General features: G+C 40.9%; 1 protein-coding gene across 1 annotated transcript in view; it reads left to right on the plus strand.

The window, feature by feature from the left end:
- The first annotated feature begins 273 nt into the window (after nt 1–273).
- The window catches only part of plekhg2 (pleckstrin homology domain containing, family G (with RhoGef domain) member 2), a 40,822-nt gene continuing 20,808 nt past the window's right edge, over nt 274–20,287 (plus strand). Inside the window, exons 1-4 of the mRNA XM_077541733.1 lie at nt 274–635; nt 2,928–3,008; nt 6,327–6,805; nt 13,635–13,735. Coding sequence (XP_077397859.1) covers nt 2,960–3,008; nt 6,327–6,805; nt 13,635–13,735 — 629 coding nt within the window. The 5' untranslated portion in view covers nt 274–635; nt 2,928–2,959. The remainder of the gene's footprint in view (nt 636–2,927; nt 3,009–6,326; nt 6,806–13,634; nt 13,736–20,287) is intronic.

Here is a 20,287-nt window from a genome sequence, read left to right on the forward strand (position 1 = left end):
TTTTTTTTCCTAGAGCTGCTCACGACTTTTACTTCTCTTGTGAACAGCTGGCGCCTCTCCTCTCTCCTGTGCGCGCTCTCTCACTAACTCTTGTTTTCTCTTTGTCTTTATCTCCCCCCTCGTCTCTCGCTCTCATTGTTTTATTTGTCTTTTGCTAGCTTTCTCACTTTCTCTCTCTTCCCCTTCTCCCCCTCCTCTCTCTCTCTCTCTCTCTCTCTCTCTCATTCATTCCTTTTCTGTCTTTATCTCTCTTCCCTCTCTCACTTTCACTCTAGCTCTTTTTCTCTCCCCCTTTCTATCTCTCCCGTCCCTCTGTGTGTCTCTCTTTCTGCCTTGCTCTCCTCCCTCCCTCTCTCCGCCTTCCTCTCTCTATCTCCCCTTTTGCGGCCCTCCTCCTCCATCCCTCCATCCGTCCTGCCTCCCTCCCGGCTCGCTCAGCCAGACCGTATCCGATCGGCCGCGCAGGGACTTTGTCGGACCGGGACGGCGTCTGTGTCTTGCGCAGATATGACGACACACACGCCATGGAGCCTTCTGGTTGTCTTGTCTTGAGGTGTTGCGCGCAAGCGAAGGGATCGCGCATTCGCTAGTGTGGGGAAGGCTGCTGAGGCGAGGAAGGATCATCTGGAGGGCAGGTAAGGCTCACGCTTGTCGCAAGTTTCGCTAACAAAATGCAACAAACAAGTGTTTTGAAGTTGTTTTGCGAAGGTGTGCTGGTTTGTCAAAGTTGCGTGAAGTGCTTTGAGGGTCTGTTTGGCGTTTGCTGGCAACCAGACATGGCAGTGTCCGGCTGCAGTTAGCCTCATGGCCTGCGGGGGGCAGCACCGAAGATTCTACACTGCAAAAATCAGCTATTTAACCTTTAACTCTTATGTCAAGCCATCAAGTCTTATTGATCTTGTTTTGAGAATAATATACGATGCAAGAGCAGAATGTCTAAGATTATTAATATGGTTTTAATACTATTTGTCTTTTATTTCTTACTTAGTTTGTCAAGGCAAGGCAAGTTTATTTGTATAGCACATTTCATACATAAGGCAACTCAATGTGCTTTACACAAGGAAAGACAACACATAAGCATCAACAAACAGTAGTTAACATTCAGAGGGAGAAAAATAAATAAAAATAGGCTACAAAATTTACTAAAAAGAACATACAATAACAATATTAAAACATTATTCAACAAACTTTAAAACATTTAGCATAAGAAAGATGAAAATAATAAAAAAATAATTAAAAGGAAACAAACCAAAAAAGAACTTAATTAAAGCTCTTTAAAAAGTCCTAAATTTAGTTAATTTTTATGCACAATAAGCTAAAATGCTGCAGTCTCTGTTTGATGCCATAGTTATGTTTTCAGAGAATTTTTAGCTGTTAAAACTCATTTTAAGATCTCCTAACAATTGATACGCTGATGGCATTTAAGACCACTGTGGCCCAATCGAGTTTCTTCTTGTGTTTGTTCATATTATATTGATGAGGATGCCAGTTGGAAATTGTATGTCAAATATGAGTCTTCAATGTGACTTTAAAAATGTCAAGTTTATTCTTGTAGAATTACAACAGTTTACCCTGGGGGAAAAAAGTAAAAATTTAAAACTTTTTTTTTTTTTTTTAGATTTTTCTTGTTTTTGAAGCAGCTATCTTGCTTGAATGTGGCAATTGATGTGACTCTGACGCCAGTTTCATCGATCAACACCGAATTGGATGGACATGTCCTTCATAAGGCCCAAATGGAAGAGAAAGTCATCCATTTTATTTTAGAACCAAATTTTAAATTGTGGGACCTCAATGCTTGTTTTCTTTGGTGACTTTTGTGTGCGTGTGTGTTTCTGTGTGTGCACATGCGTGTGCATTTGTGTTCTTGTGAGCACAATGGAAGCAGCGGGCGATAGCGAAGTGCTGCTCTGCTATTATGCGGTCGTCAGTAGCGAGGTCACGATCGCACACGATGACCCTCGCGTGGTTTCAACCACACACGCGCACACACACATAAGTTGTGGTCTTCCAAGCAAGTGGGCATTTGATGTTTATAATGTTTCGTTCTTGCGAGCATTGCATGGACTTCACGTCCAAATAAAGATTGGTTAAAGGTCTGGAGGGTTCCATCTGGATTTGCTTTGTGTTTACAAAACCACCTTAGACCACCATTGGGCTGGTGTGGCTGCTTTAGAGTGCCTCGTTGTCTGCTCTGAGTGCACACTCATGACAGAGAGAAAAATGGAAGAGTGAGTTTTTCTTGTTTTTTTTTTTTTGTTAATGTATTTTTCCTTAAACTTGGGGACTGTGGCTTCAGCCTGGTTTGGTCGCTTTAGAGTGCCACATTGTCTGCTGTGAGTGCATGCAAATCATGATTCAAATTTCAAATTTTATTTCTAATTTGTTTTTTTCTTGGTAGCCAACCCCGATTTTATTGAGGGTCGATCTCTACTTATTGATAATTTTTATTTTTATATTTTATAAGAGGAGCTAACCACATTGGTTTTTTTTGGGTAGAAAACACTTATTGGCAGTATAACCTAACTTCAAACTGCCGTCAATTACTCAGGGACTTTTGCATCGTACTGCAGTTCCCTCATCTGCCTTGTTGGGGGCGCATCATTTCAGGAGGGATGACAACCAGATTAGTCTAGCACAGAATTGTCACATGACACCCTAACAGAAGAATTGGCATTTTGTCAGCTTTTGCACAGAGAGCAGCAAAGTCAGGGTGTTGCTGCGTCTGGCGTGTTTGGCATTCAGTAAACCCCTCCATTTCTTTGTTTTGCCCGTTCCCCATTGTTGCCTGAGCAGACATCCCACAAGCGCAAATTGGGTCAACCTGTGCCAGCATCAATGGCCTTGCAGGAGGTCAGCACATAATTCACACATTGTGTGTGCGTGTGCGTGTGTGTTTGGCAAACTAACCCCTCGCTCTCTGTGCTTAGGTTACTTCCTGTTCCCGTGACATCTTCGAATCATGCCTGAGGGTTCGCGTCACGGGAGTTCTAGATCGTCCAGCAACGCAGGTGAGAACCTCTTGACCTCTGACCTCTTCTCGTCTTCTCAAGTTAGAAGTTTTCATGCACGTACTGTACGTATGATCAAAGTTTTGTTGAAGCTGAAGGAAAATTAAAGCATGAAACTCTGGAGATGAATTCAAATTCTTCGCTTAATTAAGCTCCGCCTTCACACTGGAGAGACGAGTCGGCGCCATCTTCCTTCACAAGGCGCCTAGCCATCAGAACACTCCTTGAGGTCACAATTCACAAAAGACATCAAAACGGCATTTTGCTTTCATTTGCTTCCACTTAGAATTGTGCACGACAACAACGCAGTGGTTGATCACAAATAATTGTATTTTGCCCCAAGAGACATTGTGTAGAGGAAGAGGCCACAAAAACCGTCAGAGGCGCCATTATTGGCGTAATGGTGCCATTACAAACAATTGACTTGTGCAACAAAATCACATTTTTTTCATTAAAAATGGCAGATTTTGCCTCCAAATAGGAAATGTCATTTCTCTAAGTACCAAAAAAAAAAAAAAAAAACTACACTTGAAGTAGAAGAATTCATTTAAATGTAACAAAAAAAAATATCTAGAGTAGAAAGTAAAGCAAGTAAATACTCATATAAAATGAATAAATAAATAATATAGATACTTGAAACCATACTGAAGTCCTTGATGATGACTGTTCACGTGTCACTTTCTGTCCCAATACTTTTGTCTTAGTGATGACCTCATCACTAATGAGAAGGCACAGACACCAGTTTATAGTGGTAACCTTATGAAAAAGTCTGACACTTTTTTTTTTTTACCCCCTCCGATTGGGAGGTGACACGAGCATGAAAGGCGCCATTAGCGCCGAGTCGCACGCACACGCCGGATTCCAGGCCCCTCGCTAGCGTGTACTTAGCGGGAAATTCCCAGGCGACATGGCGCTGACAATTGCTGTCAGACGCTCGCTAGGCAAGTTTGCACAAGTTTCTGGAAAGTCCTTAAACGCCACATCGATGGCTCAAATGAAAAGAAAAAAAAACAATCAAGATAAAGAAATTTTGATTACTCTGTGGACACAACCCCGAATCAACACTTCAATCAATCAATCAGAGCAATAAATGGCTAGTGAAATTTAGGTTTTTAAAAAAACAATTTTATTTTATTTTATTTTTTTTAATATTGATAGACATTAAATCTAATTACTCTTTCCATGGTAAACGGCGAGAAGTGAGAGAAAATTCTGGGGGGGGGAAAACAAGAAAAAATCAATATGTAAATAATAATAAAACATGTTTTTTCAATATGCAAATTTGTGCATGCTGAATTGACATTTTGCAGGGATGGACTGGAGTTTTCAGTTGTAATATTACCAATCACCACTAGATGGCGGATGGGTCTTCTATTGCCCAATAGTACAATGTGGGAAGGACTTTTTTTTTTTTTTTTTTGTGCTAATTTGGATTGAAGTTCAGGACAAACATCAAACCTCAATAAAATTACAATTTCAGTGAGTTGATTTTTGTGACAAAATGTACAAAATGATTCTGCAATGTTGGTTTCTTGTTCTGCAGTTTTGTGTTGTCCTTGAATGGTCCTTTTTTTTTATTTTTTTTATTTTTTTTATTTTTATGCACAAGAGCCCGTTGCACTGAAAAGACATGACATTCTGTGGTTATTGTGTTGTTTGCTTGAAAGTCTTTGTTGTTGATTATTTGAATAATGAAATGATTATTTTGCACGTATTCGCTTCATCTTTCAAATATCCCTTTTGTCAAACATCTGCTTAGGAAGTGCGTGTTCAGAGGTTGCACTGTTGTTCTTCATAGAGGATAAAGAATACATGCCTGTGAGGGTCATGTGACCCATCCATTTGTCCTCAAATATCACTTGCTTCTACTATCAACTATCATTGCTAACTGTTAGCATTTCCATTTTATGCTAGCGTTTGGCTCATATGGCCATTCTTAAGGGAAAGTTGTTTGTTTATTCTTTGTAAAATTTGGTTTGTTTTTTTATTTAGTGTTCCAGTAAACTTCAGCTGGGGAATTGCATTGAAAAGTTAGAAGCTGAATCGCACCAATGTCAAATTTGACCACGGAAATACGATGTCATAAATGTCGCATGCTGTCCCGATACTTTTGGCCTTTAAGTATTTTAAAGACGTTTTCAACTCATTTGTGGCGGAAACCTCAAGCGCCGCGCGGACCTCGGGGTCCCGATGCGCGACATTTTTATGATTTGATTTGTCGATCTGGTCGCTGCTGCACAAACGAGCAGCTGACGAGGATCAAGAGCTTTGGCGGCGGCGTGGCAAGAATCCGATCGCGATCCCAAAGCCACAAGCAGCCATTAAGTGGGCTGACAGGCACGCACGCACGCACGCACGCACATGCGCTGTCAAAGCAGCATTGCAGCTTTACACAAGACGTCATCCATCCGCTTAACATTGGCACACACACACAAAAGGAAAAGGATAAAATCCACTTCTGGGGGAATAAAGAGTTCAAAGTTGACCTTGTTCTTTTTTAAATGTTTTTTTCCCCGCATTAAAAACCTTATTCTTGCAATAGTGGACTTCCTTTCTGGAAGTTTTCTTTTTTCTCAGTAAGTGTTCCCTCGTTTATCGTGGGTGTTACGTTCCAAAAACTGCGTTAAATTAAAAAAAAAAAAAAATCTCGTTAATTATATATATTTTTTTGTTTTTGTATGATTTTTACTTAAATGTTCTAAATGCTTTTTCATTCATTGTATGTTCTTTTTTCATTAATATTCATTTTTTTCCATTAAAAGTACGTTTTGTCTTCTTTTTTTTATTATTTACTTATTACACAATACAGCACATGCAGTATATATTTTCTTTCATTTATTATATGTTTTTTTCGTTTTGGTATGATTATTAGTTTATTATGAATGCTTTTTCATTCATCATTGGTTTTTTGTTTTTTTCATTTACAGTCATTTTTTTCCATCAAAGGGATACTTCACTTATTTAGCCCATTATAGCAATAAAAAGTTAATATTTAGTCTATAATTAAATTGATACTTTCATTATTTTTCACATACAATTAGTACCTTTAAAAAGACATTTTGCAACTTGCGGTCGACTGTAAATGACATCACAAGGGGTCAGGTAACCAATCACAGCTCACCTGTTTTCTAGGTTTGGTCATGTGACATTCACAAGCTGAGCTGTGCTCAGGGTTACCTGAGCCCTTGTGATGTCATTTTCAGTCGACAGCAAGTTGCAAAATGTCTTTTTAAAGGTACTAATTTTATATGAAAAATAATGGAAATATCAAATTTATTATTGATTGATTGCAAACGTCTTCATGTGTGTGCTGGTCAGGTACCAAGCGGCCATCCTCGGTGTCGTCGCTGAGCGGGATCGTGGGTCGGATGATGTCATCGGGCGAGCGAGGAGCCTCGTCGTCGTCGTGCACGTCGGTCAACACGGTCTGCTCCGACTGCGAGCGGCCCGCCTCCCTATCGCTGTCCTCGTCCGCCTCGTCCGTGTCCCTCCAGGACGCCTCGCACTCGTCCTCGTCCTCCTCCTCGTCCTCCTCGCTCCCGTACGGCGCCGTCCCCGCCTACAACGCCGCCGCCGCCTCCTCGGCCGGGGCCGACGGGAACGGTTCCGACATCAGCCTGGACCTCACCCCGTTGGTGACGGGAGGGAGCGGCCGCGTCGCCGCAGCGACGGGGCCGCGCCCGGCCGACCCGGCGGCCGCGCCCGCGCCCAGGCGGCTGTCGCGGCTGGAGCGAGTTGTCATGGAGATCGTGGAGACGGAGCAAGCCTACGTCAGGGACCTGAAGAGCATCGTGGAGGTGAGACAAAAGCTTTAGAAAACCACTTTCGTTTCTTTATGTTTTGATACAATTGTCAAAATTCATCGATCAATCGACAAGTAATCGATTAATCGACAATTATTTTAATAATCGAGTAATGGTTTGGAGCTATATTTTAATTTAAAATTGTCCAAATCCTTTGATTTCAGCTTGTCAACAGTAATTGTTCAATGAATTCTGTAGTAAGACTGATTATCTTCTGTGTTTAATCAAAATAAGACATTTGCAAACATCTGTTCTTACTTTGGAAAACAATGACCGAATCAATAACAAAGTACAACGTCAATCCACCATTTTTTTAATCACTATATGAATACAAAGTACAAAATAAATAGCAATCACTGGTTAATAAACCTTAATCAGGGGAAAAATGCTGATTAAAATGAATCCGATTAATCAATAGATTAATCGATTCTAAAAATATTCAATAATGACAGCACGAGATACAATGCTGTGTACAAGCCAATGTGGAGTCAACATTTTTGACACTCAAACTTGTTCAAACATACTCGCAATTATGTATTTGCAAGTATGTTCAAACATACACATTTGAACATACTTTGTAATACGTTGGAATATACTCATAGGCTAAATGCTAAAATGCTAAAATGGCACGAGGTATTGACTTGCACATGCACAACAACAACAAAAAAACACTTTTTCTGCATTTGTCCTACTTTATACCAATATGTTTGAAAATTAAGTAAACATTGTTCTTTAGCAATTTAATTTTTTTATTAAATACTTTATTAGGATTAGGGCTATAACCCCATGGCATTATGGGAAACAATGGTATGTTTTTAGCATTTAGCCTACACGTACATTCCAACGTCATGAACATATTGAAATACATCAAAACGTACACTTTATATTTGCAAGCAGGTGAACATATATATATATTATATTATTATATCCTCCTGACTACCAGCAATTCAGATTTGTCCTCTGTAGTGGACCTTTTTAAACCTGAATATCTCCCACCCAGTGCATACGATTGAATTAACTAATTTTGTGCTCTATAGAGGACATTCAGAGCTCTCCAATGATAACCAAATATGTAGGGGTGGGGGCTTTGCTACCTTTGATTGCATCATAAAAGAAAATGGCTTCCCTTAGTGCAAGCACTTGAAGAGGAAAAGTAACTTTTTATTGAACAAATTTAGGCTTTAAATGTTGTTAGCATGTTTTCTATAAGACTCTTAAGAACACATTAAAGTATTGTTTGAATTATTTTAACTGTATTTGAGCCTAGCATTTAAGTTTTAAAAAATGTCCTCTGGAGTGGACACATCATAGCAAAACTTTTTGGTTTTTCAAAAATTTGTTTGCAGTATTCCAGTTACTTCACAAAGATTGAGGAATATCAAAATAAACATGATTGGACAATATTTTTTTTCCTGGTAGTCAGGATGATATGAACATATATATGATATTATTTAAATGTTTGAGCACGTTTGCAAGTACGGTTGAAAGAGTTTGCCAGTCAAAAACGTTTACTCCAAATTGACATCTCCCTGCTTGCGTAATGCAATTCTATTTTACTTGATCAAAAGCGCAACAAAATGAAAGTGCTGAATTTTTTTTTTTTTTTTTTTTTTTTTTTTTTTTTTTTTTTTTTGTTATTGTCATTTGCAATAATTTCAATGCACAGGTCCATGATACATGATGACATCATCACTCTATAACATGACTTCATCAGTCTATACTTCCACATCCAAGCATGACATCATCAGACAAAGATGACATCATCACACACTGTCAACCAATCACATGATGACGTGTGTGCAGATTTATGGGGCAGGTGTGATGCCCACAGGCGAGTTTACCTGCAGCTGGTCTACACGCACACTCACTTGCATGTGCATACATATGAGACATTTTGCCTTTTGTACTTAAATGACAATTATTATTCGTATTCACTTGACATTCACATACCGTAGTTTCACAAATGTACATAAATGCACTCACTTCATTGATAACAGCAACATTAAAAAAATGAAATGACTGTAATAATAATACAATTTTAAAAATCTATAATAAAAAATGAAAAATACAACATTAATGGCCAGCACGAGAAGTTTTGGATTTTACTAAACATTAAAAAATGTCTAGTCATCAAAAATAGCATAAAAATCCACAAACAACAAAAATAACATTTAACCTTTAATAATAAGTCATAGTTACCTGCTGTATGTTTAGACATAAAAAAAATGTACTTAAAATTCACTCAGGGAAAAAAAATCAGCCAGCATGAATGTTAATAAAAGCAAGCAAGAGACAAAAAAAAAAGACGGCAGCATAAAAACTTTTTTTTTTTTCCTATCTGAAACAATTTCTGAGACTTTCAAACTTCAAAAGGCTTCATTCAACCAGAGCAGCGTGACGTCTGCGTCGCCGTCCTCGTCAATTGGCGCGTGGCATGTTTTTCGAACCGGCCGGCGTCCACTTGGCGAGAGGTGAAAGGTGCATTGTGGGTAAAGCGGCTGGCTGACGTCCTCGTGCTGGCGTCTCCGTTGCCAAGCCGGAGTTTTGTCAGGTGCGCCGACGTCTCGCCTCGCCGCCGGTGGCCCAAAAAAAAAGTGGCCAAAGCCGCACCGCCGGCCCAACGCGCTTTCATCTTCTGCCATCACGCACACACACAATCTTCATCTTGCCCTCCTTGTTTTCAAAGTGATCACATGACGTCATCGTGTTCCTGCCGCATTCTTCAGCAAAGTGTTCTTGGCTTCCCGCATGAGTCAAACTTCTCTGGAAATTTGTTTGTATTTTGTTTTCGCAGAAGAGAAAGAATATTCCAGAAAAAGTTGGAAATTCGGGGCGGGGATAATTTGGGATCGGGTGTATTAATATTAATAAATTATGTTTGTAATGCACTTAACATTTCAAGAGAAATGGGTTCGGAGTTGTTTACCTTGCTTGAATGACTTGCACTAAATTTTAACAATCATGATGACTTTTTAAGATTTGACTATATCGATATCTCGATAAATCGTGATACTTTGTCTCCTGACAGATTATCGATACGCCTACACCAAGTATCTATATTTGTAGTTAATATACAGCCACTCTACCGGCTCCATTGTTCATGACTTATTGAGCAATTACTTGGTGGGCCGCTAGGGGGAGCTCCTCATATGAGTCGCGGGGAAATGTACAGAAGTCTTCAGGTGAAGAAGACTCATCAGCTTACTTTTACTTGTGCAAGACAATTTTGCATACATTTCTATGAAAAATGTTTATTGTATCGTCAATTTTCACATTTTAAAACATATTTTGTTTTTTGACTTTTTGAAGCACATTATTTTTAAGGAATATTAATATTGATTTAATTGGATTTAATATTTAAGTAATGTTATTTATTCATTTACTTTTGCAATGATACACAAAAAATGGTGTCACAGTTTATAAAATGAAACTATTTGACTGACTGACATGTTGCATGACAATATTAAAGACACAAATTTGTTGACAGAAAGTGGACTCTGTTAAGAAGACATTTGTTTTTGTTTTTGAAAAATGCACTAAATTACTAACTGTGAAGAAAACACTAATTTTAATATTGTGTTTCAGTGATGGTACAAAAAGAAACTATTTTCTCATTGAAAAAACATCAGTTTGTCTTGAGTAATTTTATCGTGAATTTATTACCTGACCAATATGTCGATGATTGCGGTATCGTCATATTGTGAGCCTTGTATTGCATACCGTATCGTATCTTGAGGTACCCAGAGCTTCCCACCCCTAATTTTGATGTAATATTGATGTCAGGCATGAACATTCCAAATAGTTGACTGATTGATTACGTGTGTTCACGATCGTATTGATTTTGCGAGTGGGCAGAAACTGCAGCAGCTCGTAAAATTCAAATTCATGCTTGAATTCTCCTTTTTAGTTTTTGCTTGTCCCAAAATAAACCCATCGGTGTCATGTTGATCACTTGGGCGCGTTGCCATGACAACCAAACTGGAGGCAGACAGGAAGCGTCTCATAAAACAAAATCAAATAAATACTAAAACTTTGGTACATTCCAACGCACGCACGCGTGACCTGCTTTAATAAAAAGTCCTCTGATAAGACAGCACAAATTCTTCAAGATCTGATTTTGTGTGTGTGTGTGTGGGGGGGGGTGCGCACCCCCCCTCTACTTGTGGTTTGCTGGAAATCTGGATTTGATTGAGGCTACATGATGTCACGTTCACTGAGAATCTGAACCAACTGCCGTTCATAAGCCCGTGTCTGTGTGTGTGTTGGTCAGACTTAAAGTGGACATAATGGTGTAAATTGTCGTGAAGTGGATACTGCTGCATGGTTCCTCCACTTTTAAAGGAAATGTGTGGAATGAGAAATCATTGGATTTTCCGAGTCTTGCGCGGACACGAAATGGACGCAACACGAGACGAGTTCTGCTTGCTGAGCGGCGGCCAAGTGGGACAGCGAGCTGGAAGGAAAGAAGTGGTGGGGGGGAGGAGGGGGAGGGATGGGAAAGATGATGGCACGCCAGAGTATTTTGGAGGTGGAGCGCCAAAAGCCGGAGGATTGTGGGAAAGCCAGCGGAGATCAACATGAGGATTGGAGGCAGTTTTTGGCCAACGGGAGGAGGGAGAGAAACAAACAAGAGTCGAAGTCGTCCACTTTCCACTCACGTCTGGACCAGGTCCGCAATCAGTTGCTGTTACTTCAACATGAAGTTTGGGATTGATCATAAATCTGTGATCATATTGAGCCAATCAAAGTGTTTGTTTGCAGAAAGATTTGTAAGGCTTGATGACATGCTTGTTGAGTCCGAAAACGAATTTTTGAAAACGTGAAACGACGGAGTAAGATTCTCTCATACCTCTGGAAAAAACGCAGAGTCTCGTGTATTATGAGTCCGCCGGCCGGCTTTCACATCAAGTGGGACGGCCAAACCAAACATGGATCCATAAACCAGTCATTCCATTGGACGCCCATGAAAAACCCGAACTGAGATTTACTGGTCTTCGTGTAGTTGCATGAAAATCGTTTCGTTTGTGGCACAAACACAAATTAGGTCTTGTCACAGAAAGCAAAACATCCTGAGTGCTTTTTCAAATTTGTCTGACAGGTGCCACACAAATCAGAACAGGTTGAGGTTCTGACCTTTGTCCCGAAAAAGCAATTGCAAACGGACCCCTCCAAACTTGAATGGGAGATCCCTGCTTGCATGATGGAATGTTCCAAAAGTTTCACGACAGGTGTCATAAATTTCAACTTGCAGTCTACAACTTAAGATGAGACTTATCATGAGTCAAATTCAACATGGAGAACAAAAGGCGGCACCGTCAGTGGAAGAGTCCAGCCAAAAAACAAAAAACAAGACAGTCCAAATCCCAAGTTGTGCTGATGGCATTCGTTGAGTTCTTGCCTCTTTGTCAGTTGATCAAGCAGCAAATCCATCCATCCATCCATTTTCTTGACCGCTTATTCCTCACAAGGGTCATGGGGGGTGCTGGAGCCTATCTCATCTGGCTTTGGGCAGTAGGCGGGGGACACCCTGGACTGGTTGCCAGCCAATCGCAGGGCACACAGAGACGAACAACCATCCACACCTAGGGACAATTCAGAGCACCCAATCAACCTGCCATGCATGTATTTGGAATGTGGGAGGAGACCGGAGTACCCGCAGAAGACCCACGCAGGCACGGGGAGAACATGCAAACTCCACCCAGGAAGGCCGCAGCCTGGAAGCAGCGAATCCATAAAGATTCTTTTTGCTCGGTTCAGTGTACAACAGTTGTGGCAGAGCATCCGACACTTCCTTCCTTGTTAGAGCCTGGAGCATTGAGGCTCATTTAGGTTTTCAAAAAATTGACATCATCACGATGGCCTTGACGACGGAAGATACTGGAAAAATCCTTTGGGAGTGAGTGAAGGTGTGGCATGCACGCAAGCCTGGGAAAGAGTTTTTGAAAGAACCCAGGGGGATTACTTGCCAGGGGAAAACTTTTTTCGTATGTGACCAGTCTTGGAATTTGGGCGAGGGGGAGGGATGGGCTTTTTTTTTATTTTTTTTAATCACAGTTGAAAAAGGAAGTTTAAAAAAAAATCTGTTTGTGTACGTCGACTTATTTGTTTTCATGTGTTTGTGTCGTCGTGCGTCTTCCTCATTCCTCTTCTCCTCCTCTGTTTTTCTGACTGCTCTGTTTCTCTTCCTGTGTTTCCTGTTTCCTTGTAAAGGTCATCAAGGTGACACTTCATTAGCTACAACTTGATTTTGTGACCGTGAGGAGAGTCAACTTGTTGAATGTTTCAAGTCTTGCGTTTGAGATCCACGTTGCCATGGTGGAAGCGATGAATAAGATGATGGTGCTGGATCAGATTTTGTGCATTTTTAGGTCTGCAGTCAAGTCAGGAGACACAGTTCTTGTGGGTGGCCAGGTGCCCTTATTAAGTCAATTTTCAGTGATGTTCTGCGAACCTTAAGCAGGACGCTGGTTTTTCCTCCTTTTTAAAGAAAATGAGTCGTGGTTGAGTTTATGTGACCACATTTTGTCACAATTGGTCTGTTATTGGCCAAGAGTGGCTTCAGTTAAAAATCTTGTATATCATTGGTTCAATAAATGTAAACAAAGCTCCATATTTGGCTATCTGACTACATCATATCCTCGCCGTCTTCTATGACAGAAGCGAAAAGGCAGCGCTAGCAAAAATCCGTCATTCGCTGTTGGTTAATCTTGTTTGACCGAGTCGATTTACCTTCATTAGCAGTTGAAAAGTGTACCTAATAAAGTGTCCGGTAAAATATTTGGACTATTTCAAAAGCAGCTGTAATTTATTTTGTTTTGCGCAGGACTACCTGGGCTGCATCATCGACTGCGACGCGCTTCCCGTGAACCCGGAGCAGGTCAGCACTCTCTTCTGCAACATCGAGGACATCTACGAGTTCAACAGGTACTTCAGCGTATGAAGCGCGTGTTGATGTTCAGCTCATTTGCATATGTATTAGGGGTGTAAAAAAAAAAATCGATTCGGCGATATATCGCGATACTACATCGCGCGATTCTCGAATCGATTCAATAATCGGCAGAAGCGATTTTTTTTTTTTTTTTAGGATTCACACCTTGAGCATGGAAGAATGTTATATGAACGGAACATTAAGCCTTAATATTTTATTTTAATGCTGTTCAAACATGAAACAGATTACAACCTCTATAAGACTGAAATTTCAGATAAATAAATAATACATTTTCATATAAATCTTACACTCTACAAGCTTACTGATTAGTATTTTCTAAATTTGAATGAAAAAAAATCGCAACAATCGACTTATAAATTCGTATCGGGATTAATCGGTATCGAATCGAATCGTGACCTGTGAATCGTGATACGAATCGAATCGTCAGGTACTAGGCAATTCACACCCCTATACATATGCCACTCCGTGATTAGCATATTGAAGATATTTGCATAAGGGACACTCCACAACACCGAGATCCCACAAGTGTGGCGCTGAGCCATGATTGGTCCTTACCTGAGCAACTGTGATCTCATTTTCAGTCGACAGAAGTGGCAAAATGGCCGCCCTCTTAGATGCATCAAAACAGGTGCATTTTGCAGCTTCATTCATATTCCTCAAACGCAATATTTCTCAGAATGCCGCGTTTAGGCAAAATTTTGGTCTTGACTTCCCCTTCATAATACACAAGTTATGACATTGTTATTGTCATTATGCGCCAACGTTGATCAGTCTGGCATGTTATTTTTCTTCATTTTTGATGCCATATCATGAAAGACGGCAATCGTTATTGCAGAGAGTCTTTGTTATGCAAATCATTTCTTAGTTGAAAAGCAAGCAAAATTTGAAAAAGTTCAATTCTGAGCTCTGGAAGAATGAAAAAGAAAAAAAAAAGTTCATTTGTGAATTATTAAAGCACATTAATCAATCACATATATCCATCCATCCATCCATTTTCTTGACCGCTTATTCCTCACAAGGGTCGCGGGGGCTGCTGGCACCTATCTCAGCTGGCTCTGGGCAGTAGGCGGGGGACACCCTGGACTGGTTGCCAACCAATCACAGGGCACACAGAGACGAACAACCATCCACACTCACACGCACACCTAGGGACAATTCGGAGCGCCCAATTAACCTGCCATGCATGTCTTTGGAATGTGGGAGGAGACCGGAGTACCCGGAGAAGACCCACGCGGGCACGGGGAGAACATGCAAACTCCACCCAGGAAGGTCCGAGCCTGGACTCGAACCGGAGACCTCAGAACTGGGAAGCAGACGTGCTAACCACTCGACTACCGTGCCGCCCCCAATCACATATAAATAAATAAAAATGTAAATATAAATATATAAATAATAATATATATTGTAATAATAAAATACACATAATTAAATAAATAAACATAATAATAACATAAAAATAATAATAAAATAATATCAAAATAAATACAATACAATACAATACAATATAAAAAAATGAGATGATGTTTACAAATGTCTGTTCATGTGGTTTCACTTTCACGAGAGCATAAATGGCGAGCATTTTTTTTTTCCATTTTATCAATGAATTAATTGTCCAAAAGAGCTCCAAAATTAGAGACATTTGAAAGAAACGGATGATGTCATCTTCACAGTCTCAGCACCCCAAAATGAATATCTCCAAACTGGTAAAATAGAAAATGTGAAAAAATATCAACTGTCACACAGTGATGTGCAAAATCGGCAAACATTCAGAGTAAATTTTGTAGAGTACATTTTACTCTAAAAAGAGTCTGTTTGGTCCGACTAAACAGAGTCAAATTTATACTTGAAAGAGAGTAAAATATTCAGAGTAAATTTTACTCAAAGTAGTTTTACTGTATACGAGAGAATTGGCCTCTCCCATGACATTTTTTTTTCCCGCTTGGAAATTCTAATTAAATTTTAGAAGGAAATTTGTGAGTACATTTTATTAGTTTATTAAAAAATACTAATAATTTTAAAAAAATGTTACACAAGAGTTGAGGAACAAACTGATGACCATCCGCTTTGGAGACGGCCACTCTATCACCTGAGCTATGCCACTCCCACTGTTTGCTACTATCCAAAAGAAGACCAAAAACATTCTCTCGTACACAAAATGCTTTGAGTCAAATTTACTCTGAATATTTTTGCTTTCTTCCAATTGTAGATTTTACCCTGTTTAGAGTGGCACCAAATCGACTCTTTTTAGAGTAAAATGTTCTCTACAAAATTTACTGTGCGGAATCATAAGTCAACTGCTGAAGGCAATTTGGAAGAAGCTGTTGGAATGTCTGCAAGTGTTGAAAAGTCGACTGTATCCATTTTGTTTGACAAGAGCACAGGAGAACCTTGGAGGAAATTGTGCATGCGCGTGTTGTCGTGTTTTGTCAGTCCAATCTGGTCCAGTTGACATTTTGCCGGTTCCGTCTGAGCTGCCGTCGTTCAGCGATGACGGATCAACGGACATGCAGATGTTCTCTCGTCCAAAAATGTGTTGAAACAAGAAGAAGAAGGTCATGCAGAGGTTTTTTTTCTTCTTCTTCTTCTGCTGTTGGATGAAATGGCGGAAAAAATATTTTGCGGCAACACTTTGGCTCTGACAAAAGATAAGATGGAAACATTGGACAAAGGAGAAATGCCGCAGCAATGCGGGAATGTGGCCAGGCCGGCGGCGGCTTTTCTTCGCGTTCCGCTCCTGCCGGGGCTGAAAGTTTAAAAGTTGCCGTCATACAAAAAAAGTGAGTCGATTTGTCAGCCATTGAGCTCGTGTGAGTAGCTCGGATCGCGGAGGCGGAAGACTCGCTGGCGTTTGTGTGTCATGGTAGCACGAGTGGCGCCGCACGGCATGATGGGTAACACACATGGACACCGCAGTGTCATGACTAGGGTCAAGCAAGGGTTATGTTTGGGTGATGACCGTGAGGTCAAGTGTCTGTTTTGAACTGATGTAACCAGCATCTAGTTTCAACTGGTCAGACCCGATGTGATGTCAGAAGCTATGTGATGTCAAGAATCTTTCATTTCTTTTTCTGGTCAACAGCCATGCAGATAATTCCACGTCAGTCCTGTTACCCACATGTCTAGCCACAACCAATCAGATTGATTCGCTGTCTATATAAGCCTGTCTGAGAAGTGTATGTTTTTGTCGGATTATTACCTCTGTTCCTCTGTGTGGTTCCACAGCCCAAGTTAGCTTAGCGTCTCATGATTCTCGATACATTCTCGTTGTTTCTCATCTAGTCAAGTTTGTTTTACGCCTCTCGATGTTGTGCGAATAAAGAGTTAAAATATTATTTGTGTCTGCGTTTTTGGGATCCAACTTCAGAACATAACACGCAGCAGGTTTGCACCTGACCGATTATTCTTTCATGGCCCTCAGTTACTAAGACAGACCACTGCTCTCATTAATTTTTTTTACTAGGGATAGACCAATTATCGGCCAGGCCGATTATCGGTACCGATATTTGGCATTTTGACAAATATCGGCATGGGCCTTTGTACGAATCTGAAGGCCGATAAAGCTACTATCTGACTAAGCAGTGAGTGCTTTCGAATGTAGCGAACTTTTCATCAGGATTTGTTCACAGACAGTGTTTACTTGTCGCAAAGACATTTCGGGTTGGGCGAGGAAGTATCGATAGCATGTGCTCGCGACAGCTGCCGGTACTTGTGGCTGTTTCATGATCGGGAACTCAAAATTATATGAATTGAAAATTGCCATTTGAAGGCAAAATGCTATATTGAAATACAGTATATACAGTACGCATTTCTTTAAAATCATCTGTCACTGTATTTTTTGTGTGTGTAATTTTAATGTAGCAAAATACGAGTGGTATCTGGAATTAGTATTGGTGTCGATGGCTACTCAAGTGTTGAGTACTTATTATACTGCGATCACTCTGAAAAAAACGTGCTATCGGACATCCCTGATAAATAGATTTCAAATGTGCAAAGTAGTTTATTTTATTATTAATGTCATTTTAATACCCATTGTTGATCATTCAGTTACACATACACACACATATGCACACACACATATCTCCATCCTGCTGAGAATTTTGTTTTCATGCTTCCTTTTATAGGTGTTTGTGCCAACGCACGCACACACATTATTAAACACTCCCATAAATCACACACAGACAAAGCACAAATGTGTGAGTGAGCCCAAACACACACACACTAAGTTTTCATTCCTTCCAGACTTCCTGCCTCTGGGTTCTCATGGGAAGTTTTGTATGAGCGAGCAAACCAGAATGCGTGCGCGTGCGTGAGCGCGTACGCAGCTGTGTAATGAAGTTCACGTTAATGATGTTGATGAATGAATGAGTTGGCTGCGCGAGCGACGAGCGAACAAGCTTCAAGTGGAAATTCCCCCCAAAAAAGTTCAAGTTGACGTCCTGCTGAGGATAAGAAAAAGTTTGACCTCATTTCTCGCTTTTCTTCGACATAACACGCACGCACACACGCTGCCAGATGGACAGACAAAACAATAGTGGCCGTGTGTGGATAAAAAGTGATTTAAAGCGAAGGAATGCAGGCGCTTTTGAGCATGCTCAGTCATCACATCGTGTGGCGAGCACTGACTTCCTTTTGATTCCATTTCGATTGTTATTATTAGGGATGTTTCATAAGACTTATTTTTCACGCTGATACCAACACAAGGAATCAACTCTTCAGTACTCACCGTGCTCGTACTTTTCATACAACACTACACTCGCACTAAAGACTAAAGAAGTTAGCCAATACGTAATGCTTCACTTTTACTTTTATTTTATTTTTTTAATTTATTGTTTTTTTTTAAATCTAATTAAATTAATCAAATTATTATTAAATTATTGTTACTATTATATATTATTTAGTAGGGGTGGGAACCTTTGGGTACCTCATGATACAATACGATACGATACGGTAGGCGATACAAGGCACACGATAATAAATCCACAATAATCTACGATAAAACTAATCATATAATAATAATAATAATAATTATTATTATTATTATTATTATTATTAATAAATAATTAATAATAAATAATTCATAATATAATAAAAATAATATATAAATATAAATACATACTGTAATATATAAATATAGATAATATATAAATGGCGGCACGGTGGGTAACTGGTTAGCATGTCCGCCTCCCAGTTCTGAGGACTCTGGTTCGAGTCCAGGCTCCAGCCTTCCTGGGTGGAGTTTGCATGTTCTCCCCGTGCCTGCGTGGGTCTTCTCCGGGAACTCCGGTCTCCTCCCACATTCCAAAGACTTGCATGGCAGTTTTTTTTTTTTTTTTTTTAAAGAGCTCAGAATTGTTCATTCGGTAGTCTTACCGATTCAACGTTTTTTTTTTGTGCGTGCGTTTGCGTGTGTGCGTTTGCGTGCGTGCGTGCGTGTGCGTGCAAATACGTATAAATTTATACTCATTAATTCACCTAAAACCTTATAAATATCCCATTACCCTTCGCCTTAACCAGGTACTTCAGAATCTTGCCAGAGTCGTGAGGTTCAAATGGTCAGGAGACCAGAGAAAAGGTCAGAAAAAATAAAGAGAAAAGAAAGATAAATCAAAGTGAAATCCAGCACCGAACAAACACATCCTGCCTTCCCCATGGTTACAAAATCAAAGTCTTACGCCAACCCCGGAAGCCTCTAAATTCCAGCAAATTAGCGAGATCTCAAGAGACCAGAGGAAAAACTAAAGAGAGGAAGGAGGGAAGGATCGATGAGGCAGAGTGAGATCCATAGAAGCCAGTACATCCAATCCATCAAAGTGAAATCCAGCACCAACCAAACCCCTCCTGCGTGGTTACAAAACCAGAGTCTTATGCCAACCAAAGAAGCCTCAAACTTCCAATAAATTGAGATCTCAAGTGACCAGAGGAAAAACTAAAAAGAGGAAGGAGGGAAGGATAGATAAAGCAAAGTGAGATCCACAGACACCAGCACCCACTGATTCAAGGGGCTGTGGGAGGGAGAGGCTACTTCTGTTGAGTTTCAGTAGATGCTGGTGCGACGGATCTGGCATGCAAAAGGACCACCACCAAAGAAAGAAAGCCGTCAACCGCGGTCCAGCAAAGCGAGCAACGCACCCCCCCCCCCCCCGGAATCCCCAAGCCGCGGCAGCACCAAGGCCACCCCCAAGCCACCCGAGCGGACACCGGTCGGCGAGCCGACCCAGACGCCCGGAACACCCCCGCCCCAGCCCCGGCCCACACCCCCGAGCCCAAGGCCGCAGAACGAGGCACGGCGGGCCCCCACAGCGCCCCACCGGTCCCCAGCCCCCATCCCCCCACGACCCCCCCGCACCCCACCCAAACCCGCCACCCGCCACGACCCAGGCCCCGCCACCCCCAGCCTCCAAACCCCCGAACACACCCCGACCCCCAACACCCAAATACCTCCACTACCCCCCCCCCCCCCCCAAAAAAAACAAGCCCCCCCCCCCACACACCCGACGACCGCCAACCCCCCCGCGAACCCCGCGGAT

The sequence above is a fragment of the Festucalex cinctus genome, chromosome 13 (genome assembly GCF_051991245.1).
Source record: "Festucalex cinctus isolate MCC-2025b chromosome 13, RoL_Fcin_1.0, whole genome shotgun sequence".
Classification (NCBI taxonomy): domain Eukaryota; kingdom Metazoa; phylum Chordata; class Actinopteri; order Syngnathiformes; family Syngnathidae; genus Festucalex; species Festucalex cinctus.